The 27,626-nt window shown below is 41.2% G+C and overlaps 2 protein-coding genes across 2 annotated transcripts; both read left to right on the top strand.

Moving 5' to 3' along the window:
* The first annotated feature begins 4,238 nt into the window (after window positions 1-4,238).
* On the top strand, window positions 4,239-6,275 carry LOC109877571 (relaxin-3 receptor 1-like). The gene has a single exon (XM_020469795.2). The coding sequence runs from the start codon at window positions 4,573-4,575 to the stop codon at window positions 5,560-5,562; it is 990 nt and encodes a 329-aa protein (XP_020325384.1). The 5' UTR covers window positions 4,239-4,572; the 3' UTR covers window positions 5,563-6,275.
* A 1,905-nt stretch (window positions 6,276-8,180) lies between these two features.
* On the top strand, window positions 8,181-21,101 carry LOC116368407 (mortality factor 4-like protein 1). The gene is made up of 13 exons (XM_031819169.1): window positions 8,181-8,404; window positions 8,922-8,968; window positions 9,099-9,166; window positions 9,652-9,738; window positions 9,885-9,923; window positions 10,147-10,227; window positions 10,328-10,353; window positions 11,917-12,005; window positions 12,434-12,535; window positions 12,909-12,997; window positions 13,226-13,398; window positions 17,463-17,547; window positions 20,520-21,101. Exons 1-13 carry the CDS (start codon window positions 8,365-8,367, stop codon window positions 20,599-20,601), a joined length of 1,008 nt encoding a protein of 335 aa, XP_031675029.1. The 5' UTR covers window positions 8,181-8,364; the 3' UTR covers window positions 20,602-21,101.
* The last annotated feature ends 6,525 nt before the right edge of the window (window positions 21,102-27,626 follow it).

The following is a 27,626-nucleotide window of genomic DNA, read 5'->3' as shown; positions in this document are numbered from 1 at the left end:
GTCGATATGGAGACCCCCCCCCCCCTACTCTTAACTGATTGACTCTTTGATAGCATCAGACGTGTTTTAAAAATGTCCTCTCTGTATAAACAATGTTGTGCAGTATTTTATTTATTTTGTAATATATACATATATATAAATCGGATCTATTTTTACACCTGTTTGATTTTCATGGATGTGTGTCTGTGTGTGTGTGAGGACAGAGTTTGGGAAGCGCTGGTTTAGGTAACCCTAGTTTAGGGTAGACCAACAAAGTGAGACTAAGATTTGGGGTTAGAGGTTAGGAGTTGACCCAATCAGAAATGTCTTTATTTATTTAGATGATTTGAGTTTATTTATGTTTCAGATTTGTTGTTGATGTCATTGCTCTAGATCTCTGTGATCTCTTTTTGTCCGTTTTTAAGACAAGGTGAGAGCAGACATCATAGAATGTGTTCCCATTTCAAATGCTATGTGTAGCCTAACATGGGCATGGAATGGCCTTATTGTGAAGTCCTCTCCCACTCTCCCCCCATTGGTAATATTATGATGTCCGTATCACCCCCCCCAATCCCAAGTGTTTCAACAGTGTCAGTTCCTCCAGTGTCAGTTCCTCCAGTGTCAGTTCCTCCAGTGTCAGTTCCTCCAGTGTCAGTTCCTCCAGTGTCAGTTCCTCCAGTGTTAGTTCGTGTTTTTGCGTCATCCAAAAACATCAGATGAAATTAATTTATATATTTTTTAAAAGTAAAGCTGTACAATAAATTGGACTTTAAACCTAAAAAAGGTCCAATTTACTAAATGAATTTAAAGAGCGGATAAGTTGCCAGCTGCCCTCACTGCCTTAACCCCCAGGTTCTGCTTTCACATTTCCAAACAGAGAATGAAACGGCTTTTCAAGGAAGATGGAACGTTGTACAGTAGACCGATGTCAGTTTGTAGAGAGTACTAGGTGAAAACAGAATATTTATTACTTGCGTTGGAAGAAATTGTTTACTTTATTGAATGTTTTCTGTCTAATGTATAGGAGTTTAGATGTAATAAAAAGCATTTTTGTTAACTATGGGTTTTATCTTCATTTTAGTTCACAAACAAATAGATTGAAGGTATGGGATCATCCATATTTTGTTCCTTTGTCTCTAGTCACGATTTTATGTGTACCATATATTAGCTTGTCAAAAATCTAATCTGATCTGTGGCGTTTTTATACCTCTTTTATACCTCTCTTTCAGAAACATATACATACAGTATTAAATACTCATGTGGAATGGTAACATGTTTCACTGCCAATAAGTGGCTTACAAAATACATGAATATACAATAGTGTATGTTATTACCACAACCATACACTGGGTGGCAGTAGACACTCATTTTGCAGTGCGCGTTAGACGAGGCAGAGTCTAAATCAAATCAAATTGTATTGGTCACACACACATATTTAGCAGATGTTATTGCAGGTGTAGAGAAATGTTTGTGTTCCTAGCTCCAACAGTACACAACACTCTTGGGTACAACTAGTCACTAGTGTAGCAACGCCTCAAAGGAGTGGGATGCAATGACAAGAAGTTACATGATTCTATTCTAGAAGTTACATTATTCTATTCTAGAAGTTACATTATTCTATTCTAGAAGTTACATTATTCTATTCTAGAAGTTACATTATTCTATTCTAGAAGTTACATGATTCTATTCTAGAAGTTACATTATTCTATTCTAGAAGTTACATTATTCTATTCTAGAAGTTACATTATGAGATGGAAATACTTCACCACATATTAGTGAACAGATTTAAAAGGATCATATTCGTTATGGAATCCAACAGCTTATAGCAGCATGCAGGGAAACGTCATAACTATGCACACTACTCCGTCTAGGAGGAGCCATGTGTGGGAAGGCTTGTCGTCAAAATATGGAGATTCTAGAACTGCATTGGCAATCTTTTGGTATCGTTAAACGTTTCTGAAGGTCATTGTTGCCCTCCTGCTTGCTTCTCTGGCTCAGTTGCCTCAGTTTAATTAAAGTTACTCAGTTATTGATTGACAAGTCGTTGAACTAGTATATACTTGTATTTGTGGTGAGTTCTATGATCTCTGATGACAAATCCATTGATTTATCTTTAAAGTGACGATGAAAATTCCCCTAATTTGAGATTTATTGTGGTTCCAATCGAAAACCGAACGCATTCAAATGCATTGACAAAAGGTTATCTGAAGATTCAATTATGGGTATTGGTGTGAGGAAAGGGGATTGGTGTGAGGAAAAGGGATTGGTGTGTGGTAAAGGGATTGGTGTGAGAGAAGGGAATTGTGTTGGGGTGGGTAGATTGAGTTGCAGTGAAGAGGAAGGACTGAGTGATTTAGAAGCAGCTGCTTCCCTTCTTCCTCTGCTTGGCTACAGATGCAATGCTGAGGCCATCACTGGTATAGAGGGCAGAGTGCTGTAGGATGGTAGATAGCATCACCCACGTACCATGGCCTTGCTACTTTGGGTTGAAACATCACCCATATGTACCATGGCCTTGCTACTTTGGGTTGAAACATCACCCATATGTACCATGGCCTTGCTACTTTGGGTTGAAACATCACCCACATGTACCATGCCCTTGCTACTTTGGGTTGAAACATCACCCACATGTACCATGGCCTTGCTACTTTGGGTTGAAACATCACCCACATGTACCTGGGGTTGAATGGAGGCTTTGGAGATGGTGCCGTCAACATCTATGATCTTGGACTTGACTATTGAACAGCTCCAAGGAGATGGAGATTACCTCAACTTTTCTTTCATTAAAAATAATTATATTCTTATTTTTTGTATTTTTGTTGAATTTTTGACTTTGAAGAGTACAATTAAGAAATACAATTAGAAATGTCTCACCTGAACTCGGCCGTGTCGGGGTTACCGTGGGTCGGCCGTGTCTGGGTTACCGTGGGTCGGCCCTGTCGGGGTTACCGCGGGTCGGCCGTGTCGGGGTTACCGCGGGTCAGCCGTGTCGGGGTTACCGCGGGTCGGCCGGGTCGGGGTTACCGCGGGTCGGCCGGGTCGGGGTTACCGCGGGTCGGCCGGGTCGGGGTTACCGCGGGTCGGCCGTGTCGGGGTTACCGCGGGTCGGCCGGGTCGGGGTTACCGCGGGTTCGGCCGGGTCGGGGTTACCGCGGGTCGGCCGTGTCGGGGTTACCGTGGGTAGATGGCTGGCCGGCTCCAGAGAGGGACATGAACATTAAAGGATTCCATTACGTAGCATTTGGAATTCTAATAAAATGCTAAATATTTACACGCGCTCCTCACATGTGTGGGGATAAAGTCCTCAATGAATCATCAATGCTTCTAGAATAACCAGTAGGATACGTTAATGTCTTAACACCCTAATGTGTCTGTAATACAGAACAAATTCAAGAAAGTGTTTTATATAGAACCTGCATGGAACTTCCTTTCATCTCATATTGCTCAAATAAACAGCAAAACTGATTATTTTTTAACAGATAAAGCAACACCTCACGGCACCACACCTCTCCCCTATTGGACCTAGATAGTTTGTGTGTATTGACATGGAGGCTACGTGGTGCCTGTTTAAAATGTATGTAGTTCTGTCCTTGAGCTGTTCTTGTCTAATGATGTTCTGTATTATGTCATTCTGTGTTATGTTTCATGTTTTGTGTTGAACCCCAGGAAGAGTAGTTGCTGCTTTTGCAACATCTAATGGGGATCCTAATAAAATACCCCCAAATACCAAATAGGTAGACCTGTTAAGCAATAAATGCAGTGTTTTCGATATAAAATGCATTTTGTTTGGGAAATACATAGGCCTACCGGTAAAAGCTGTCATCAACTATCAAGTTGTACTCGTAACACTGCTTGTGGGCTTCAGAGAGAAATTGACAATTTACAGTAATTGGTGTCAAGACGGTCATGTTATTCGTTGTCCATTTTGACATGAGACACAATACAATCATTAAGGCAACGGGGTGAGATTAAATATATAGATGTTTATAAAAACCACACATGGTTTGGTCCCATTCCATTGGCGCCTTTCCAGCCATTGTTATGAACCGTCCTCCCCTCAGCAGCCTCCACTGATCTCTACATGGGATGGTCGATGAAAGATCTAAATAATGTTTCCAATCAATACAATAGTATTTATTAGGTTTAAGCCTACCAGTCCTTTATTTCTCGGTGAGTAGCCAAATCAATATTGCCCAGAAAAACACATTTTATTCCATTATAAAAACCCATTACGCCCAGCGTAGCCTATTGGTCAATATCAAGAAAGTGATGCAAATAAGGAATATAGGATATAGCCTAATGTCAATCAAACATTGTCACCAATCCTTGTGCGTTCAGGGCAGGGCATCTAGAAGCGGTCACAATATAAATCCTGTAAGAACTGCAATTGTCAAGACGCTTTGAGCTACGCCACCAAGACAGCTACATTGTCAATGTGTGTGATCATGCGATGATGGGAATGGCGCATGGCAATCGCTGCGCTCTTATCATTTCAAACTAACCTGAGGATGTATTGGAAGCAGAGTGAGCGACTCCAACCCTGATTTGAAGTTGGATAGCCTACATGAATCACTCGAATTTAAAACAGAAACGATGACTGAAGGAAACAACAGCAGTGTAGGCCTACAGAATCGGTCCTTGACGGATCTGGACCGGTTCAGTAGCCTAGAGGACATCGACGTGACAGCGGACGGTACTCCGATTTTGAGGGTGTTCATCTGCGTCGTTTACTCCGTGGTGTGCGCTGTGGGCTTGGTGGGCAACTTACTGGTGCTGTTCTTTATCAGAGTGAAACAAGAGCGGAAAAAATCCAGAATCAACTTCTTTGTACTTAACTTGGCAGTGACGGACTTCCAGTTTGTATTGACTCTGCCGTTCTGGGCAGTGGACACCGCACTTGACTTCAGCTGGCCGTTTGGAGACGCCATGTGCAAAATCATCAGCTCCGTCACGGTTATGAACATGTACGCGAGCGTGTTCTTTCTGACTGCAATGAGCGTCACCCGATACTGGTCCGTCGCCTCCTCTCTAAAGGACCGAACTAGGCAAAAGTCCTGCTCTGCCAAATGGATTAGCGTGGTTCTTTGGGTATCCGCAACAATTGCGACTGCACCAACATCCATATTCTCAACCGTGACAAATGTAGCGGGGGAAAAACTATGTTTGCTTAAGTTCCCTGATGGACAATATTGGTTAGCAGTTTATCACCTTCAGAAAATTATATTTGCATTTGTTTTACCCATGGCCATTGTTTCAGTCAGCTACATCATGCTTTTGCGATTCATCCGCAACCGTAGTATGAAAACAAACACCAAACGGACATCACAAGTCACCAAATCTGTCACCATCGTCGTCCTCTCCTTCTTTCTTTGCTGGATGCCAAATCACGCCATCACATTCTGGGGCGTCCTTGTGAAATTGAATGCTGTGCATTGGGATAAATCTTACTACATAGTTCACACTTACGTATTCCCTGTGACAGTCTGCCTTGCGCACGCCAATAGCTGTCTAAACCCTGTCATTTATTGCCTAATGAGAGAAGAGTTTAGAAAGAAACTGAAAGATTTGTTATATGGCGGATAGTCATTTTACGCAGTGGAAGAATCGGTTGCCGTTGCCATTACGCACGCGCTCCCTGTTGCATAATGTACCCTATAGGGCGCACGACATGGGTGTACTGTAATAGGCGAATGCAGTATGTTCTGTTGGTGGAAAAAAAATCACAAAACTGGCATGGACAAGCACTAAAACAAACGGTCACAATGATGCAATGATAATGGCTACCAAAATTGCGCATGAGGCAATTCTGCCTCTTATGGTTCCTCCTATCCATGTGCTGTTGTATTCCCGGGAAGTTATCATTAAACGTTAAGAGAAACCGCCCGGACAGTCATCATTAAACGATAGAGAGCCGCCCGGACAGTCATCATTATTAAACGATAGAGAAACCGCCCTGACTGTCATCATTAAACGATAGAGAAACTGCCCGGACAGTCATCATTAAACGATAGGGTAACCACCTGGACTGTCATCATTAAACGACAGAAAAACCGGAAAGTCATCATTAAACGATAGAGAAACAGAGGCAGACTAGATATTGTCTTTATCATTCCATCATAATTGTAGCCTAGTGGAGATAAATGTACCCATGATCCTATGTTCTCCTTCACAGCTGCACGTCTAGTCTTCATTGTGTGCAATTGCATTTGTCACAAATGACATGCAATGGGAGGGAAGTGTAAATGTTATGCCTATGATAACAGATAACCATATTGCTTAAATTGTGTTCATGCAAAATAAACATCCATATATTGAATCTCACCCCGTTGTCTTAATGATTGTATTGTGTCTCATGTCAAAATGGACAACGAATAACATGACTGTCTTGACACCAATTACTGTAAATGGTCAATTTCTCTCTGAAGCCCACAAGCAGTGTTACGAGTACAACTTCATAGTTGATGACAGCTTTTACCGGTAGGCCTATGCATTTCCCAAACAAAATGATTTTATATCGAAAACACTGCATTTATTGCTTAACAGGTCTACCTATTTGGTATTTGGGGGTATTTTATTAGGATCCCCATTAGATGTTGCAAAAGCAGCAACTACTCTTCCTGGGGTTCAACACAAAACATGAAACATAACACAGAATGACATAATACAGAACATCATTAGACAAGAACAGCTCAAGGACAGAACTACATACATTTTAAACAGGCACCACGTAGCCTCCATGTCAATACACACAAACTATCTAGGTCCAATAGGGGAGAGGTGTGGTGCCGTGAGGTGTTGCTTTATCTGTTAAAAAATAATCAGTTTTGCTGTTTATTTGAGCAATATGAGATGAAAGGAAGTTCCATGCAGGTTCTATATAAAACACTTTCTTGAATTTGTTCTGTATTACAGACACATTAGGGTGTTAAGACATTAACGTATCCTACTGGTTATTCTAGAAGCATTGATGATTCATTGAGGACTTTATCCCCACACATGTGAGGAGCGCGTGTAAATATTTAGCATTTTATTAGAATTCCAAATGCTACGTAATGGAATCCTTTAATGTTCATGTCCCTCTCTGGAGCCGGCCAGCCATCTACCCACGGTAACCCCGACACGGCCGACCCGCGGTAACCCCGACCCGTGGTAACCCCGACACGGCCGACCCGCGGTAACCCCGACACGGCCGACCCGCGGTAACCCTTCCTGGGGTTCAACACAAAACATGAAACATAACACAGAATGACATAATACAGAACATCATTAGACAAGAACAGCTCAAGAACAGAACTACATACATTTTAAACAGGCACCACGTAGCCTCCATGTCAGTAAATACACACAAACTATCTAGGTCAAATAGGGGAGAGGTGTGGTGCTAACAGGCTACACTTATGCATCACATACTTGACCCATATCAATAAAACATTTAATCTCAGTTTGATATTGACCTACTATCCTATTTGTCAGGACAGAATGATTGATATTTTTGTTATACTCTTCAGACTAATGAATGAACTTATTCATGATCTTCAAACCTCTTGGCCAGCCATCTGTGTACCATCACATGAGATACAAGATCAAGAGCTGATTTATTAGTTAGTGGCTGAAATAACCAATTCATGTTAAGATTGTATGAATATTCTAAACAGCCTAGTACCCTACAGGGCTTCTGGGTGGCGCAGCGGTCTAAGGCACTGCATCTCAGTGATGGGAGGTGTCACTACAGACCCTGGTTCGATTTCAGGCTGTATCACAACCGGCTGTGATTGGGCGGCACACAATTGGCCCAGCGTCATTCGGGTTTGACCGGTGTAGGTCGTCATTGTAAATAAGAATTTGTTCTTAACTGACTTAAATAAAAATATTTATTATAATAATCTAAACATACATCCAGATCTGGTATAGTATTCTCATTGGCAGAACTAGGGGGAAAAAATTGTCACGTTCTGAATACAAAATGTGTACAGTGAAATGCTTACTTACAAGCACTTAACCAACAACGCAGTTCAAGAAATAGAGGTTAGAAAATATTTACTAAATAAACTCAAGAGTCCCATAGGCCTGCGCACAATTGTCCCAGCGTCGTTAGGGTTTGGTCAGGATGTAATTGTAAATAATAATGTGTTTTTAACTGACTTGCCTAGTTAAATAAAGGTTCAAATAAAGTAAATGAATACGGCTCCCTTCACAAAACAATGATCATGTCCTGTGTGGTCCGCAGGGGCCGCTCCAGCGCAGTGCTATACCGTGGTCACCTGACCGCGCTGCCAGGCTGCGCACGTCGAGAGAAGAGCCCTTTGCCGTGTTGTGTCAGGAAGAAATGGAAGCTGGCAATGCACGAATTTGATCATTCAGAGATCCGAACAGTTGAGTCTGTGAATGGCGCCAAAACAGGACCCTAAACCTAAATTTCAAGAAGGTAATGTGCACCGTGATGATGAACTGTGAAAATTAAAAACGTAGCTAGACCCTGTCGTCTCGTGAGTGAAAAGGCATCGACGGTATGGCGCTTCTCGCGCAGAGCACGTTAGCCAGCTAACGTTAGCTAAAACACTGCTACATGCTAGCGAGAGATATCATCAATTTGAAAATTGCATGAATAATTAAATGTCATCTACCATAAGTAGTGTACTAATACACGTACCTTTCGTATTCATTCAGCCAACTAACTAGACTGTTTGCTCTAATTGGCTGTGTTGAAACAATAAGCTACCTAGCTAACGTTAGCTAATTGCTAACGGGTAAACAATCCCTTGCCAAGGGCCTTGGCTTGAATAACAGATCTAGCTAGCTAACTATGCAATTGTGTTTCTATTGTATTTGTTTTATACGTTGGCCACATATCAACGAAATACATTTAGCTACACCTTAGCCAACCACTGGTGTTGACGGTTTAATATAACCATCCAGCATTTGTCTATTTCTTCTGTTTTTAGGTGAAAGAGTTCTGTGTTTTCATGGGCCATTGCTTTACGAAGCAAAGGTGGGTTTAGATTCATTCCACCAATCTGAATGGCTTTCGGCTCGTGTTTACTAAACAATACACCATTTGCAGTAGCCTATACCTAAAGTCATATTTATTACAATTCGTAATGATTGTTGTTCTATTTCAGGCAGTGAAAACCAATATCAAGGAGAAGCAAATTAAGTACTTCATTCATTACAGTGGATGGAACAAAAAGTGAGTCATTTTTGCATTGTTGGCTTTTCAAATAATAAGAGTGACTTCGTAATAAATAATCTAAAGTGACTTCGTTATGGTGCATACGTTTTTTATGAATGGGTGGTCCTGGGAATTGAATCCACTATTCTGGTGTTGCAAGTAATGTGCTCTAACAGAGCGTTACCCAAACTCTTGGGGACCCCAAGGGGGATTCAAATGATCAAAGCTTGATGAGGAGTTCCTCATTTGAATCAGCTGTGTAGTGCTAGGGCAAAAACCAAAATGTACACCCCTTGTGAAACGCTACTCTAACATTTGAGCTGCAGAGGACCAGTGCTGTTTCTATTTTGACAGTACTGTTGTTAGCTATGGATCTTTTTTTAGAATGAACTTTTTACTTTTTTTTATGAATGCTTACCTCACAGCCACAGACCTAACATTCTGGTATTGATTCAATAAAAATGGTCAGAAATCTGAATGTGGTTGATCTCTTTCTGTTTTAGCTGGGATGAATGGGTTCCTGAAAGCAGAGTTCTCAAATATGTGGACAGCAACCTGCAGAAACAAAAAGAGCTTCAAAAGGCTAATCAGTGAGTTCATCTCATTACAGACAGACTCTGTGTTGGGGGAGGGGTTTAGTGTATGGGATGTACCTACTGTGTCAACATTGTATTCAAGCTGCCATTGGACAAAAATACAACAATGAGATTCTATATGTCAATCAATGTCTCCCCAGAAATGCCGACGATGACTCGAAGATGGGAGAACATAAAAAGTGATTCCACTTATTTTTTAATAATGAACCACAATAGTAATCTTTATGTATATAGCACCTATGATACAATACTTGCAGCCCACGGTGCATTTACTTGTAAGCACTAGTTGAACATAAAACATACTGGTTAAAAAGAAGATGCATAAAATGATCATACGGAAATGTTAGAACAAGTGTTTTTGAAGGTTATTGTAGTTCATGGCGGTGTTCCTTCCTCTTACAGGCATTATGATGTTGAGGGAAAGATGAGGGGTGTAGCACCGAGCAAGAAGATTGCTGCTGTGCAGCAGAAAAATGTTGATCTGTAAGTTTGATCCCCGTCTTTCAAGTTTGACCTACTTTCAAACTTTCACCAAAAAAAAGAATTGAACAGCGCCTTCTAATGCAATCTCTCTCTTCTTCAGGAAAGCGAAAAAGACTAAACTAAAGAGTAAGTAAAAGTGTTAGTCCCACTGGTTTCTGCTACTAGTTAGTGTTAGTCCCACTAGTTTCTGCTACTAGTAAGTGTTAGTCCCACTGGTTTCTGCTACTAGTAAGTGTTAGTCCCACTGGTTTCTGCTACTAGTAAGTGTTAGTCCCACTGGTTTCTGCTACTAGTAAGTGTTAGTCCCACTAGTTTCTGCTACTAGTAAGTGTTAGTCCCACTAGTTTCTGCTACTAGTTAGTGTTAGTCCCACTGGTTTCTGCTACTAGTAAGTGTTAGTCCCACTAGTTTCTGCTACTAGTTAATGTTAGTCCCACTGGTTTCTGCTACTAGTTAATGTTAGTCCCACTGGTTTCTGCTACTAGTAAGTGTTAGTCCCACTGGTTTCTGCTACTAGTTAATGTTAGTCCCACTAGTTTCTGCTACTAGTTAGTGTTAGTCCCACTAGTTTCTGCTACTAGTAAGTGTTAGTCCCACTGGTTTCTGCTACTAGTAAGTGTTAGTCCCACTAGTTTCTGCTACTAGTTAATGTTAGTCCCACTAGTTTCTGCTACTAGTTAGTGTTAGTCCCACTAGTTTCTGCTACTAGTTAGTGTTAGTCCCACTAGTTTCTGCTACTAGTAAGTGTTAGTCCCACTGGTTTCTGCTACTAGTAAGTGTTAGTCCCACTGGTTTCTGCTACTAGTAAGTGTTAGTCCCACTGGTTTCTGCTACTAGTAAGTGTTAGTCCCACTGGTTTCTGCTACTAGTAAGTGTTAGTCCCACTGGTTTCTGCTACTAGTAAGTGTTAGTCCCACTAGTTTCTGCTACTAGTAAGTGTTAGTCCCACTAGTTTATGCTACTAGTTAGTGTTAGTCCCACTGGTTTCTGCTACTAGTAAGTGTTAGTCCCACTAGTTTCTTCTACTAGTTAATGTTAGTCCCACTGGTTTCTGCTACTAGTAAGTGTTAGTCCCACTAGTTTCTGCTACTAGGAAGTGTTAGTCCCACTAGTTTCTGCTACTAGTAAGTGTTAGTCCCACTAGTTTATGCTACTAGTTAGTGTTAGTCCCACTGGTTTCTGCTACTAGTAAGTGTTAGTCCCACTGGTTTCTGCTACTAGTAAGTGTTAGTCCCACTAGTTTCTGCTACTAGTTAGTGTTAGTCCCACTAGTTTCTGCTACTAGTAAAAGTGTTAGTCCCACTAGTTTCTGCTACTAGTAAAAGTTTTAGTCCCACTAGTTTCTGCTACTAGTAAAAGTTTTAGTCCCACTAGTTTCTGCTACTAGTAAAAGTTTTAGTCCCACTAGTTTCTGCTACTAGTAAGTGTTAGTCCCACTAGTTTCTGCTACTAGTAAGTGTTAGTCCCACTAGTTTCTGCTACTAGTAAGTGTTAGTCCCACTAGTTTCTGCTACTAGTAAAAGTTTTAGTCCCACTAGTTTCTGCTACTAGTTAGTGTTAGTCCCACTAGTTTCTGCTACTAGTAAAAGTGTTAGTCCCACTAGTTTCTGCTACTAGTAAAATGAACCCTTTAACAGTCCTTTGTGGATAGGGTTTGATTGTGTGTCTGTCCCATTTGTCTTTGTGCAGCACCAGCGGCTGGAGAAGGTACCAGCACAGGAGAGATGCCACAGCCACCGCGGAAGAAGAGGGCTCGTTGCGACCCAACTGTGGAGAGTGTATGTCCACCTATGGATGCTGTGTATTGTCCCTCACATACAGCAGGCCTGTTCTCTGTGTTGTCCCTCACATACAGCAGGCCTGTTCTCTGTGTTGTGCCTCACATACAGCAGGCCTGTTCTGTGTGTTGTGCCTCACATACAGCAGGCCTGTTCTGTGTGTTGTGCCTCACATACAGCAGGCCTGTTCTGTGTGTTGTGCCTCACATACAGCAGGCCTGTTCTGTGTGTTGTGCCTCACATACAGCAGGCCTGTTCTCTCATACTCAACTAACAGCTCCAGTTACTTATGTCCTGCAGCAGTCAGCCAATCACAGATGGGAATTGTGTTTTTTAACAAGACCCATGGCTTATTTTTTTTTTACTGGTTTTCCCCATCTCTTATTGTAAATGAGTCTGACTGTTCCATTTGGTTTCACTGTAACCAGGAGGAGACATTCATCAACCGTGTGGAGGTAAAGGTGAAGATTCCTGAGGAGCTGAAGCCGTGGCTGGTGGATGACTGGGACCTTATTACCAGACAGAAGCAGGTGGGGGTCTAGACAGCTGTCTACCAGGGTTGGGCTCAATTCCAATTGAAAATGGTCAATTCAGGAATTTGAATTTTAAACTTCAAATATTGAAGAAGAAGAAATGTTTGAAATGAATAGCGTTTACTTTGACGTTTTATTGAGAAGTATTTGAAAATAGTTTTTTATTATTGAATTGGAAATTCAGTTCCTGAATTGGCTGCCATCACTTCAAATTGACCCCAACCCTGCTGTCTTACCATGGTCAGAAGATGACAACTAATTTAATGGCAAGACAGTCTTTCTCTACAAGTTCATTCTTTACAGGATTTGGTTTGTTTTAAGTGTATTTTATGAGGTGCTTGACAAACATTACATTTTTCTTCAATTGTAGCTTTTTCACCTGCCCGCGAGAAAGAATGTGGATAGTGTCTTGGAGGACTATGCAAGCTATAAGAAATCAAGAGGAACTTCAGAAAGCAAGTGAGTAAAAGCACACCCCTCTCGATGCTGCAGTACGAGTGAAGTTACAATGAAGAAGGTCATCTGACTAGAAACCAGACAAGCCTGGCCTGTATCTGCTTATCAAAGTGGACTAGCTGTAATTCGCTTGGTGAAGTTCAACCCAGGTATCACGCATTCATTCAGCTCTAGCTGGGAACACTCCAGCAGTGCCTGTTGCCTTATATCTCCTGTCCTGGTTCCCCTCAGGGAGTATGCTGTGAACGAGGTGGTGGCAGGGATCAGGGAGTACTTCAACGTCATGCTGGGCACCCAGCTGCTCTATAAGTTTGAGAGGCCCCAGTATGCAGAGATACTGGCGGATCACCCCGACACACCCATGTCCCAGGTCTACGGGGGCCCGCACCTGCTCCGGCTTTTTGGTACGTAGCCCCCGAGGAGGGAGAGGGGGGGGGGCTGCTGTCTGAATGAGGAGGATTGGAAGTAGCCTCTGCACTGGAACTTTTAACAAATATTTCAGTTTGAATCTCAGGAGACTAACGTTGTGGTGATTGAGCTCTTTAGGAGAGGTGAAGACCCAGGGGGAAATAGTTCTCTTTAGTTATTAGAGCCTTAAGACTGTTTACAGTGCCTTTTGTCTACTCTTCTCCTACCACCGTTCACTGCTCTGTCATTGGTGCACCATCACAGCACCCACGAAAGCTCATCTTCAGCCATACTGCTAATGAAGGACACTTTAATAGATTTCATTATCGGCCATTATCACAGGGATGAAAGTTAACTTTCTGGAGTCAATGGGGTGTAAGAGAATGTGTAATGTGTAATACCCAGGGAAGGCCAGAAAGTTAAGCGTCTATACCGCCGCCACAAATTGCATCCAGAATCCCATTAGTTAGTTAATTAACATTGAGCAGATCTTTAACTACCGACTATTGGGTTCCTGATCTGAACCGGTGTGATCATCAGATGGACTACGTGCCAGGGACATTTGAGAAAGCGTCTCGTTCCGAGCCAGGTTGAACTGAGATTAGTAGATGAAGAACCATTTAGAAAAGTGTTTGTGTCATCAATGGCTGTGTCAAACACTTGAAGGGCAAACGCCAAGCGTCAATTGGGTGGTGCACTCTGTAAACAAAAACCTGCTTCTATCTCAAGATCATCAGACTGTAAAATAGCCGCCATTAGGTCGGATTCCACACGGTTACATAACCCTGCACCTTGGAGGCTACTGAGCCTATATACATAGACTTGAAATCACTTTAATAATGGAACACTGGTCACTTTAATAATGGAACACTAGTCACTTTAATAATGTTTACATATGTTTGCTTTGCTCATCTCATATATATATACGGTATTCTATTCTACTGTGTTTTAGTCTGTGCCACTCTGACATGGCTCATCTCATATATATACGGTATTCTATTCTACTGTGTTTTAGTCTGTGCCACTCTGACATGGCTCATCTCATATATATATACGGTATTCTATTCTACTGTGTTTTAGTCTGTGCCACTCTGACATGGCTCATCTCATATATATACGGTATTCTATTCTACTGTGTTTTAGTCTGTGCCACTCTGACATGGCTCATCTCATATATATACGGTATTCTATTCTACTGTGTTTTAGTCTGTGCCACTCTGACATGGCTCATCTCATATATATACGGTATTCTATTCTACTGTGTTTTAGTCTGTGCCACTCTGACATGGCTCATCTCATATATATATATATATATACGGTATTCTATTCTACTGTGTTTTAGTCTGTGCCACTCTGACATGGCTCATCTCATATATATATATATACGGTATTCTATTCTACTGTGTTTTAGTCTGTGCCACTCTGACATGGCTCATCTCATATATATACGGTATTCTATTCTACTGTGTTTTAGTCTGTGCCACTCTGACATGGCTCATCTCATATATATATATACGGTATTCTATTCTACTGTGTTTTAGTCTGTGCCACTCTGACATGGCTCATCTCATATATATACGGTATTCTATTCTACTGTGTTTTAGTCTGTGCCACTCTGACATGGCTCATCTCATATATATATATACGGTATTCTATTCTACTGTATTTTAGTCTGTGCCACTCTGACATGGCTCATCTCATATATATATATACGGTATTCTATTCTACTGTGTTTTAGTCTGTGCCACTCTGACATGGCTCATCTCATATATATATATACGGTATTCTATTCTACTGTATTTTAGTCTGTGCCACTCTGACATGGCTCATCTCATATATATACGGTATTCTATTCTACTGTGTTTTGGTCTGTGCCACTCTGACATGGCTCATCTCATATATATACGGTATTCTATTCTACTGTGTTTTAGTCTGTGCCACTCTGACATTGCTCATCTCATATATATATATACGGTATTCTATTCTACTGTGTTTTAGTCTGTGCCACTCTGACATGGCTCATCTCATATATATACGGTATTCTATTCTACTGTGTTTTAGTCTGTGCCACTCTGACATGGCTCATCTCATATATATATATACGGTATTCTATTCTACTGTATTTTAGTCTGTGCCACTCTGACATGGCTCATCTCATATATATATATATATACGGTATTCTATTCTACTGTGTTTTAGTCTGTGCCACTCTGACATGGCTCATCTCATATATATACGGTATTCTATTCTACTGTATTTTAGTCTGTGCCACTCTGACATGGCTCATCTCATATATATATATACGGTATTCTATTCTACTGTATTTTAGTCTGTGCCACTCTGACATGGCTCATCTCATATATATATATACGGTATTCTATTCTACTGTGTTTTAGTCTGTGCCACTCTGACATGGCTCATCTCATATATATATATACGGTATTCTATTCTACTGTATTTTAGTCTGTGCCACTCTGACATGGCTCATCTCATATATATACGGTATTCTATTCTACTGTGTTTTGGTCTGTGCCACTCTGACATGGCTCATCTCATATATATACGGTATTCTATTCTACTGTGTTTTAGTCTGTGCCACTCTGACATTGCTCATCTCATATATATATATACGGTATTCTATTCTACTGTGTTTTAGTCTGTGCCACTCTGACATGGCTCATCTCATATATATACGGTATTCTATTCTACTGTGTTTTAGTCTGTGCCACTCTGACATGGCTCATCTCATATATATATATACGGTATTCTATTCTACTGTATTTTAGTCTGTGCCACTCTGACATGGCTCATCTCATATATATATATATATACGGTATTCTATTCTACTGTGTTTTAGTCTGTGCCACTCTGACATGGCTCATCTCATATATATATATACGGTATTCTATTCTACTGTATTTTAGTCTGTGCCACTCTGACATGGCTCATCTCATATATATACGGTATTCTATTCTACTGTGTTTTAGTCTGTGCCACTCTGACATGGCTCATCTCATATATACGGTATTCTATTCTACTGTATTTTAGTCTGTGCCACTCTGACATGGCTCATCTCATATATATACGGTATTCTATTCTACTGTGTTTTAGTCTGTGCCACTCTGACATGGCTCATCTCATATATATACGGTATTCTATTCTACTGTGTTTTAGTCTGTGCCACTCTGACATGGCTCATCTCATATATATATATACGGTATTCTATTCTACTGTGTTTTAGTCTGTGCCACTCTGACATGACTCATCTCATATATATATATATATATATACGGTATTCTATTCTACTGTGTTTTAGTCTGTGCCACTCTGACATGGCTCATCTCATATATATACGGTATTCTATTCTACTGTGTTTTAGTCTGTGCCACTCTGACATGGCTCATCTCATATATATACGGTATTCTATTCTACTGTATTTTAGTCTGTGCCACTCTGACATGGCTCATCTCATATATATACGGTATTCTATTCTACTGTGTTTTAGTCTGTGCCACTCTGACATGGCTCATCTCATATATATACGGTATTCTATTCTACTGTGTTTTAGTCTGTGCCACTCTGACATGGCTCATCTCATATATATATATATACGGTATTCTATTCTACTGTGTTTTAGTCTGTGCAACTCTGACATTGCTCGTCCTTATATTTATATATTTCTTAATTCCATTCTTTTCCTTTTAGATTAGTGTGTATTGTTAGATATGACTGCACTAGAAACACAAGCATTTCTCTACACCCGCAATAACATCTGCTAAATGTGTGTGTGACCAATAACATTTTATTTTATTTTGAAATTATAACTAAAATGAAATCACAATTTATTAAGGAGTGCATTTAACAAAGTCACAACACTCTTTGCAGATTTAAATAAAACTGTATAGCAGTTTCCATGGGAGAGTTTCAGTTAACTGTCATCTGTCCACACCTGCATTGAGACAGTATTTATTCACATATCAGCCAATGCTAATATAGAATCATGTTTGTGTACATATGGTTAAATCTGGTCCCTGACAGTGCTGTTCTTTGTGTTGTGCAGTGAGAATTGGCTCCATGCTTGCCTACACTCCCCTGGATGAGAAAAGCCTGGCTCTGCTGCTCAACTACCTGCAGGATTTTCTCAAGTAAGAAGCCTTTCCTTCATCCCCACTCGTGAAATTGAATGTCTGGCTTGGCAGAGCTTTCCCTAACCTGGCTGGCCTATCATATTTATATATTCTCATCAGAAGGATTTCACCGTTGAAAACGTAGCCCACTGACCGTGAAATGCTGCTGTCCTAATCTCGCTGTCAGGGCTCGGTCTTGACACTGACAGACTTTGTGATACCACTCTAAGGAGAAGTTATCAAGACCATTGGATTCCAGAGTAGGCCTAATCGTACCGCTTATTTCAGTCATCCTGATGATGCAGTTCCTTTGTTCACTGTTGCTCTGTTGCTCTGCTTTTTCAAGCAGAAATTTGCTTCCTGCAACACTAACTCAAAAAAGTTCTGGGACACTGTAAAGTCCATGGAGAATAAGAACACCTCCTCCCAGCTGCCCACTGCACTGAAGATAGGAAACACTGTCACCACTGATAAATCCACCATAATTGAGAATTTCAATAAGCATTTTTCTACGGCTGGCCATGCTTTCCACCTGGCTACTCCTACCCCGGACAACAGCACTGCACCCCCAACAGCAACTCGCCCAAGCCTTCCCCATTTCTCCTTCTCCCAAATCCATTCAGCTGATGTTCTGAAAGAGCTGCAAAATCTGGACCCCTACAAATCAGCCGGGCTAGACAATCTGGACCCTTTCTTTCTAAAATTATCTGCCGAAATTGTTGCCACCCCTATTACTAGCCTGTTCAACCTCTCTTTCGTGTCGTCTGAGATTCCCAAAGATTGGAAAGCAGCTGCGGTCATCCCCCTCTTCAAAGGGGGGGACACTCTTGACCCAAACTGCTACAGACCTATATCTATCCTACCGTGCCTTTCTAAGGTCTTCGAAAGCCAAGTCAACAAACAGATTACCGACCATTTCGAATCTCACCATACCTTCTCTGCTATGCAATCTGGTTTCAGAGCTGGTCATGGGTGCACCTCAGCCACGCTCAAGGTCCTAAACGATATCTTAACCGCCATCGATAAGAAACATTACTGTGCAGCCGTATTCATTGATCTGGCCAAGGCTTTCGACTCTGTCAATCACCATATCCTCATCGGCAGACTCGACAGCCTTGGTTTCTCAAATGATTGCCTCGCCTGGTTCACCAACTACTTCTCTGATAGAGTTCAGTGTGTCAAATCGGAGGGTCTGCTGTCCGGACCTCTGGCAGTCTCTATGGGGGTGCCACAGGGTTCAATTCTTGGACCGACTCTCTTCTCTGTATACATCAATGAGGTCGCTCTTGCTGCTGGTGAGTCCCTGATCCACCTCTACGCAGACGACACCATTCTGTATACCTCCGGCCCTTCTTTGGACACTGTGTTAACAACCCTCCAGGCAAGCTTCAATGCCATACAACTCTCCTTCCGTGGCCTCCAATTGCTCTTAAATACAAGTAAAACTAAATGCATGCTCTTCAACCGATCGCTACCTGCACCTACCCGCCTGTCCAACATCACTACTCTGGATGGCTCTGACTTAGAATACGTGGACAACTACAAATACTTAGGTGTCTGGTTAGACTGTAAACTCTCCTTCCAGACCCATATCAAACATCTCCAATCCAAAGTTAAATCTAGAATTGGCTTCCTATTTCGCAACAAAGCATCCTTCACTCATGCTGCCAAACATACCCTTGTAAAACTGACCATCCTACCAATCCTCGACTTTGGCGATGTCATTTACAAAATAGCCTCCAATACCTTACTCAACAAATTGGATGCAGTCTATCACAGTGCAATCCGTTTTATCACCAAAGCCCCATATACTACCCACCATTGCGACCTGTACGCTCTCGTTGGCTGGCCCTCGCTTCATACTCGTCGCCAAACCCACTGGCTCCATGTCATCTACAAGACCCTGCTAGGTAAAGTCCCCCCTTATCTCAGCTCGCTGGTCACCATAGCATCTCCCACCTGTAGCACACGCTCCAGCAGGTATATCTCTCTAGTCACCCCCAAAACCAATTCTTTCTTTGGCCGCCTCTCCTTCCAGTTCTCTGCTGCCAATGACTGGAACGAACTACAAAAATCTCTGAAACTGGAAACACTTATCTCCCTCACTAGCTTTAAGCACCAACTGTCAGAGCAGCTCACAGATTACTGCACCTGTACATAGCCCACCTATAATTTAGCCCAAACAACTACCTCTTTCCCAACTGTATTTAATTTTAATTTATTTATTTATTTTGCTCCTTTGCACCCCATTATTTTTTATTTCTACTTTGCACATTCTTCCATTGCAAAACTACCATTCCAGTATTTTACTTGCTATATTGTATTTACTTTGCCATCATGGCCTTTTTTGCCTTTACCTCCCTTCTCACCTCATTTGCTCACATTGTATATAGACTTGTTTATACTGCATTATTGACTGTATGTTTGTTTTTACTCCATGTGTAACTCTGTGTCGTTTTATCTGTCGAACTGCTTTGCTTTATCTTGGCCAGGTCGCAATTGTAAATGAGAACTTGTTCTCAACTTGCCTACCTGGTTAAATAAAGGTAAAATAAATAAATAAATAAAATGAATGTTTTCCTTGCAGTGGGCCTAAATGTCTGGCTGTGTATCTGCAGGTTACTGTCTGTGTGTACCCTAGAAACCATCTGGGAACGTGGCCATAATCATGATCCTCCTCAACCTGCAACAACCGTAGTAGATTGGGATGGGTTCAAACGGAGGCCACATTCATTTAGCCTTTTCCACATGTCGTTATTTCCTGTAAACAAATGTGGCCTTAACCATCTGCAGCAATTAGGATATCTGGACCAAGTCTGTTTTAAAGGTCCAAATAGAAATGAGGTTATAAGTTGTTAGGATGAGCTGATCTGCTCCTCATTTTTCTGCAGTCTGTAATATTTCTAGACTTCATAGAGGCCGATCACCTTTTATGAATACAGATGCCAAGGTTTTGACCTCCAATTGCTTGTTCCTCCTGTCTGTCGTAGGTATCTAATGAAGAACTCCTCCCTCTTCAGTGCCAGCGACTACGAGGTAGCGCCCCCAGAGTACCATAGGAAAGCCGTCTGAGAGGAAGGTGCAGTGGGGAGGGGGGGGGCGATCGACCCATTCGGAAACACCAAGCCTCTTCCAGACAACATGGAACCATCTCAAACCCGTTTGAGTGGAAAGATGGACTGGATTTTATTTTTTTTATTTTCACTTGAACTATTTCTGGAGGTTCCCTGGAGTCGGTCATGTCTTTTGGAGCAGTGGTAGCTTTTAACGATATAAAGTGTTTTTCTTTCTTTCCCACCGGGTACGTAACACAAGCGAGACGGGCATGTTTTTTCTCCCAATATCAGGGACTTTTACCATGAACAGCTCTGTAATGTTTCTGTCCATTCCATCAGATCGGGGTTTTATTTGTTGTCTGTTTTCACCTCAACGACTTTGCATGTGTTGAATTATGGATATTTGATGCTAACCACAATTTGTGCAAAGCAATCAGAGTTGAAATGTCTTTGGTGGGATACATTAGCTGTGTAATGGTTGGCTATCATTTTGTAATAAAGATGTTTCTACACAAGTTCTGTATGGTAAATATCCTTCATTCTCCCTGACAACCTGTACTCTACAAATACAGAAATAATCCTCATTATTTTGGCATTCATGAGACTGAGATTGAACAATGGCCATTGATTCCCCATTAGATGGTTTTCACTCAAGTCACATGCACAATCACAGTGAGATGAGTGCCTTGCCCTTCCCAACAGTGCAGTATTCAGTATCAGAATAGTGTAACTGGCACCTACTACCATACCCTTTTCAAAGACACTAATCTTCTGTCCAGCCCATTCACCCTCTGAATGGCACACACACAGTCCATGTCTCAAGACTTAAACATCCTTCTTTAACCTGTCTCCTCCCCTTCATCTACACTGATTTGAAGTGGATTTAACAGGTGACATCAATAACGGATCAGTTTTCACCTGGTCAGTCTGTCGTGGAAAGAGCAGGTGTTCCTAATGCTTTGTACACATGTAAACAGGGCTGAAAAGGGACTGGTAACCTGACTCAATACCTATGGTAATACACATGTAAACAGGGCTGAAAAGTGACTGGTAACCTGACTCAATACTTCTGGTAATACACATGTAAACAGGGCTGAAAAGTGACTGGTAACCTGACTCAATACCTATGGTAATACACATGTAAACAGGGCTGAAAAGTGACTGGTAACCTGACTCAATACCTATGGTAATACACATGTAAACAGGGCTGAAAAGTGACTGGTAACCTGACTCAATACTTCTGGTAATACACATGTAAACAGGGCTGAAAAGTGACTGGTAACCTGACTCAATACCTATGGTAATACACATGTAAACAGGGCTGAAAAGTGACTGGTAACCTGACTCAATACTTCTGGTAATACACATGTAAACAGGGCTGAAAAGTGACTGGTAACCTGACTCAATACCTATGGTAATACACATGTAAATGGCTGAAAAGTGACTGGTAACCTGACTCAATACCTATGGTAATACACATGTAAACGGCTGAAAAGTGACTTGTAACCTGACTCAATACCTATGGTAATACACATGTAAACAGGGCTGAAAAGGGACTGGTAACCTGACTCAATACCTATGGTAATACACATGTAAACAGGGCTGAAAAGTGACTGGTAACCCGACTCAATACTTCTGGTAATACACATGTAAACAGGGCTGAAAAGTGACTGGTAACCTGACTCAATACTTCTGGTAATACACATGTAAACAGGGCTGAAAAGTGACTGGTAACCTGACTCAATACCTATGGTAATACACATGTAAACAGGGCTGAAAAGTGACTGGTAACCTGACTCAATACTTCTGGTAATACACATGTAAACAGGGCTGAAAAGTGACTGGTAACCTGACTCAATACCTATGGTAATACACATGTAAACAGGGCTGAAAAGTGACTGGTAACCTGACTCAATACCTATGGTAATACACATGTAAACAGGGCTGAAAAGTGACTGGTAACCTGACTCAATACTTCTGGTAATACACATGTAAACAGGGCTGAAAAGTGACTGGTAACCTGACTCAATACCTATGGTAATACACATGTAAACAGGGCTGAAAAGTGACTGGTAACCTGACTCAATACCTATGGTAATACACATGTAAACAGGGCTGAAAAGTGACTGGTAACCTGACTCAATACTTCTGGTAATACACATGTAAACAGGGCTGAAAAGTGACTGGTAACCTGACTCAATACCTATGGTAATACACATGTAAACAGGGCTGAAAAGTGACTGGTAACCTGACTCAATACCTATGGTAATACACATGTAAACAGGGCTGAAAAGTGACTGGTAACCTGACTCAATACTTCTGGTAATACACATGTAAACAGGGCTGAAAAGTGACTGGTAACCTGACTCAATACCTATGGTAATACACATGTAAATGGCTGAAAAGTGACTGGTAACCTGACTCAATACCTATGGTAATACACATGTAAACGGCTGAAAAGTGACTTGTAACCTGACTCAATACCTATGGTAATACACATGTAAACAGGGCTGAAAAGGGACTGGTAACCTGACTCAATACCTATGGTAATACACATGTAAACAGGGCTGAAAAGTGACTGGTAACCCGACTCAATACTTCTGGTAATACACATGTAAACAGGGCTGAAAAGTGACTGGTAACCTGACTCAATACTTCTGGTAATACACATGTAAACAGGGCTGAAAAGTGACTGGTAACCTGACTCAATACCTATGGTAATACACATGTAAACAGGGCTGAAAAGTGACTGGTAACCTGACTCAATACTTCTGGTAATACACATGTAAACAGGGCTGAAAAGTGACTGGTAACCTGACTCAATACCTATGGTAATACACATGTAAACAGGGCTGAAAAGTGACTGGTAACCTGACTCAATACCTATGGTAATACACATGTAAACAGGGCTGAAAAGTGACTGGTAACCTGACTCAATACCTATGGTAATACACATGTAAACAGGGCTGAAAAGTGACTGGTAACCTGACTCAATACTTCTGGTAATACACATGTAAACAGGGCTGAAAAGTGACTGGTAACCTGACTCAATACCTATGGTAATACACATGTAAACAGGGCTGAAAAGTGACTGGTAACCTGACTCAATACTTCTGGTAATACACATGTAAACAGGGCTGAAAAGTGACTGGTAACCTGACTCAATACCTATGGTAATACACATGTAAACAGGGCTGAAAAGTGACTGGTAACCTGACTCAATACCTATGGTAATACACATGTAAACAGGGCTGAAAAGTGACTGGTAACCTGACTCAATACTTCTGGTAATACACATGTAAACAGGGCTGAAAAGTGACTGGTAACCTGACTCAATACCTATGGTAATACACATGTAAACAGGGCTGAAAAGTGACTGGTAACCTGACTCAATACTTCTGGTAATACACATGTAAACAGGGCTGAAAAGTGACTGGTAACCTGACTCAATACCTATGGTAATACACATGTAAATGGCTGAAAAGTGACTGGTAACCTGACTCAATACCTATGGTAATACACATGTAAACGGCTGAAAAGTGACTTGTAACCTGACTCAATACCTATGGTAATACACATGTAAACAGGGCTGAAAAGGGACTGGTAACCTGACTCAATACCTATGGTAATACACATGTAAACAGGGCTGAAAAGTGACTGGTAACCCGACTCAATACTTCTGGTAATACACATGTAAACAGGGCTGAAAAGTGACTGGTAACCTGACTCAATACTTCTGGTAATACACATGTAAACAGGGCTGAAAAGTGACTGGTAACCTGACTCAATACCTATGGTAATACACATGTAAACAGGGCTGAAAAGTGACTGGTAACCTGACTCAATACTTCTGGTAATACACATGTAAACAGGGCTGAAAAGTGACTGGTAACCTGACTCAATACCTATGGTAATACACATGTAAACAGGGCTGAAAAGTGACTGGTAACCTGACTCAATACCTATGGTAATACACATGTAAACAGGGCTGAAAAGTGACTGGTAACCTGACTCAATACTTCTGGTAATACACATGTAAACAGGGCTGAAAAGTGACTGGTAACCTGACTCAATACCTATGGTAATACACATGTAAACAGGGCTGAAAAGTGACTGGTAACCTGACTCAATACTTCTGGTAATACACATGTAAACAGGGCTGAAAAGTGACTGGTAACCTGACTCAATACCTATGGTAATACACATGTAAACAGGGCTGAAAAGTGACTGGTAACCTGACTCAATACCTATGGTAATACACATGTAAACAGGGCTGAAAAGTGACTGGTAACCTGACTCAATACTTCTGGTAATACACATGTAAACAGGGCTGAAAAGTGACTGGTAACCTGACTCAATACCTATGGTAATACACATGTAAACAGGGCTGAAAAGTGACTGGTAACCTGACTCAATACTTCTGGTAATACACATGTAAACAGGGCTGAAAAGTGACTGGTAACCTGACTCAATACCTATGGTAATACACATGTAAATGGCTGAAAAGTGACTGGTAACCTGACTCAATACCTATGGTAATACACATGTAAACGGCTGAAAAGTGACTTGTAACCTGACTCAATACCTATGGTAATACACATGTAAACAGGGCTGAAAAGGGACTGGTAACCTGACTCAATACCTATGGTAATACACATGTAAACAGGGCTGAAAAGTGACTGGTAACCCGACTCAATACTTCTGGTAATACACATGTAAACAGGGCTGAAAAGTGACTGGTAACCTGACTCAATACTTCTGGTAATACACATGTAAACAGGGCTGAAAAGTGACTGGTAACCTGACTCAATACCTATGGTAATACACATGTAAACAGGGCTGAAAAGTGACTGGTAACCTGACTCAATACTTCTGGTAATACACATGTAAACAGGGCTGAAAAGTGACTGGTAACCTGACTCAATACCTATGGTAATACACATGTAAACAGGGCTGAAAAGTGACTGGTAACCTGACTCAATACCTATGGTAATACACATGTAAACAGGGCTGAAAAGTGACTGGTAACCTGACTCAATACTTCTGGTAATACACATGTAAACAGGGCTGAAAAGTGACTGGTAACCTGACTCAATACCTATGGTAATACACATGTAAACAGGGCTGAAAAGTGACTGGTAACCTGACTCAATACCTATGGTAATACACATGTAAACAGGGCTGAAAAGTGACTGGTAACCTGACTCAATACTTCTGGTAATACACATGTAAACAGGGCTGAAAAGTGACTGGTAACCTGACTCAATACCTATGGTAATACACATGTAAACAGGGCTGAAAAGTGACTGGTAACCTGACTCAATACCTATGGTAATACACATGTAAACAGGGCTGAAAAGTGACTGGTAACCTGACTCAATACTTCTGGTAATACACATGTAAACAGGGCTGAAAAGTGACTGGTAACCTGACTCAATACCTATGGTAATACACATGTAAATGGCTGAAAAGTGACTGGTAACCTGACTCAATACCTATGGTAATACACATGTAAACGGCTGAAAAGTGACTTGTAACCTGACTCAATACCTATGGTAATACACATGTAAACAGGGCTGAAAAGGGACTGGTAACCTGACTCAATACCTATGGTAATACACATGTAAACAGGGCTGAAAAGTGACTGGTAACCCGACTCAATACTTCTGGTAATACACATGTAAACAGGGCTGAAAAGTGACTGGTAACCTGACTCAATACTTCTGGTAATACACATGTAAACAGGGCTGAAAAGTGACTGGTAACCTGACTCAATACCTATGGTAATACACATGTAAACAGGGCTGAAAAGTGACTGGTAACCTGACTCAATACTTCTGGTAATACACATGTAAACAGGGCTGAAAAGTGACTGGTAACCTGACTCAATACCTATGGTAATACACATGTAAACAGGGCTGAAAAGTGACTGGTAACCTGACTCAATACCTATGGTAATACACATGTAAACAGGGCTGAAAAGTGACTGGTAACCTGACTCAATACCTATGGTAATACACATGTAAACAGGGCTGAAAAGTGACTGGTAACCTGACTCAATACTTCTGGTAATACACATGTAAACAGGGCTGAAAAGTGACTGGTAACCTGACTCAATACCTATGGTAATACACATGTAAACAGGGCTGAAAAGTGACTGGTAACCTGACTCAATACTTCTGGTAATACACATGTAAACAGGGCTGAAAAGTGACTGGTAACCTGACTCAATACCTATGGTAATACACATGTAAACAGGGCTGAAAAGTGACTGGTAACCTGACTCAATACCTATGGTAATACACATGTAAGATACTATCTATTTCTAGAGTTAACTATATCAATACTTATGGTAATATACAGTTGGAAATGTACATAAAGTTTTGAGAATGACACAAATCTTAATTTCCACAAAGTTTGCTGCTTCAGTGTCTTTAGATATTTTTGTCAGATGTTACTATGGAATACTGAAGTATAATTACAAGCATTTCATAAGTGTCAAAGGCTTTATTGATAATTACATGAAGTTGATGCAAAGAGTCAATATTGCAGTGTTCTCCCTTCTTTTTCAAGACCTCTGCAATCTGCCCTGGCATGCTGTCAATTAACTTCTGGGCCACATCCTGACTGATGGCAGCCCATTCTTGCATAATCAATGCTTGGAGTTTGTCAGAATTTGTGGGGTTTTGTTTGTCCACCTGCCTCTTGAGGATTGACCACAAGTTCTCAATGGGATTAAGGTCTGGGGGGTTTCCTGGCCATGGACCCAAAATATCTATGTTTTGTTCCCCGAGCCTTATGGCAAGGTTGTCCATCATGCTGGAAAAGGCATTGTTCATCACCAAACTGTTCCTGGATGGTTGGGAGAAGTTGCTTTCGGAGGATGTGTTGGTACCATTCTTTATTCATTGCTGTGTTCTTAGGCAAAATTGTGAGTGAGCCCACTCCCTTGGCAGAGAAGCAACCCCACACATGAATGGTCCCATGATGCTTTACTGTTGGCATGACACAGGACTGATGGTAGCTCTCACCTTGTCTTCT

This window comes from Oncorhynchus kisutch, unplaced genomic scaffold, assembly GCF_002021735.2.
Source record: "Oncorhynchus kisutch isolate 150728-3 unplaced genomic scaffold, Okis_V2 scaffold1914, whole genome shotgun sequence".
Taxonomy (NCBI): Eukaryota; Metazoa; Chordata; class Actinopteri; order Salmoniformes; family Salmonidae; genus Oncorhynchus; species Oncorhynchus kisutch.
The sequence above is the reverse complement of the archived record's forward strand: the minus strand, read 5'-3'. Positions and strand labels throughout refer to the sequence as shown.